This window comes from Helobdella robusta, assembly GCF_000326865.2.
Source record: "Helobdella robusta unplaced genomic scaffold HELROscaffold_4498, whole genome shotgun sequence".
Lineage (NCBI taxonomy): Eukaryota > Metazoa > Annelida > Clitellata > Rhynchobdellida > Glossiphoniidae > Helobdella > Helobdella robusta.
The window spans coordinates 1-1,009 of record NW_008705094.1 but is presented as its reverse complement, the minus strand read 5'-3'; the positions used below and the strand labels follow the sequence as shown (position 1 = coordinate 1,009).

The window sequence follows — 1,009 nt, the reverse complement described above, 5'->3', positions numbered from 1 at the left end:
AGCTATAATCATCGTCATCATCAACATCAACACCAACATTATCATCATGACCGTGCTTTTGATATCACACCATCATCCCATCGACTTAAATCAACATCGTCATAATCATGACGATCATCTTCTCCATCATCATCATCATCGTCATCGTCATCATCATCATCAGATTTTTTATCTTCAGCGCCACATCAAAATAAATATTTCGGTGTAAGATGAATGAACGAACGAGCGAACAAATGAATGAATGAATGCACCGCAGCTAACAATCATTCATTCATGCACATGTACAAGCGCATTCAATCCATACACACGTACACGCAGATAAAGACACACAAACATATTAAATATTTCAACATAAAGACGTAAGCAGACAGAAAGGAGCGTGAACACACACACACACTCACACATACATATGCTTTCGTTAGAACATACAAACATAAATAAACACGTAAAAACACATACAAACATACACAAACACGTACAAACACGTACATAAACACGTACAAACACGTACAAACACGTACATAAACACGTACAAACACATACGCAAGAACGTACAAACACATACACAAACATACAAACAGCCACAAACAAATACAAACAGATACATGTGTTATTCTTGCTTGTGAGTGCAAGAGTATTCATTCAATGATTGTTTGGACCACCGAGGCTTCTTCTCTTATCTCTCTTTTTTTCTTTCTTTCATTTTCTCTTTCAGTCTTTCATTCTTTCTACCTTTCTTTCATCTTTTTGTCAATATTTTTTTCAATTTTTCCACTTTTGTTTTTATATTTATCTTCATTTTCTTCAGTTCTTTTTATTTCTCTTTCGTTTACTTCTCTCTCTCTCTCTCTCTCTCACTCGCTGCCGCACTCTCTCCTTTTTCACTCTCTCTCTTTCTCTCTCACTCTCAATCACTCTCTGGGTATCTATCACTTTTTTTGACCTTTTCTACGTCACTTTTTCGGGTTCTTGTTTCTAAAAAAATTTCGTATAAAATTTATATAATACA

General features: G+C 35.0%; 1 protein-coding gene across 1 annotated transcript; it reads right to left on the bottom strand.

Annotated features, from left to right (window-relative positions):
• Window positions 1-267: 267 nt before the first annotated feature.
• On the bottom strand, window positions 268-642 carry HELRODRAFT_93100 (hypothetical protein; the record flags this gene model as incomplete). The annotated part of the gene is made up of 1 exon (XM_009026023.1): window positions 268-642. One exon carries the CDS (start codon window positions 640-642, stop codon window positions 268-270), a length of 375 nt encoding a protein of 124 aa, XP_009024271.1.
• Window positions 643-1,009: the final 367 nt, after the last annotated feature.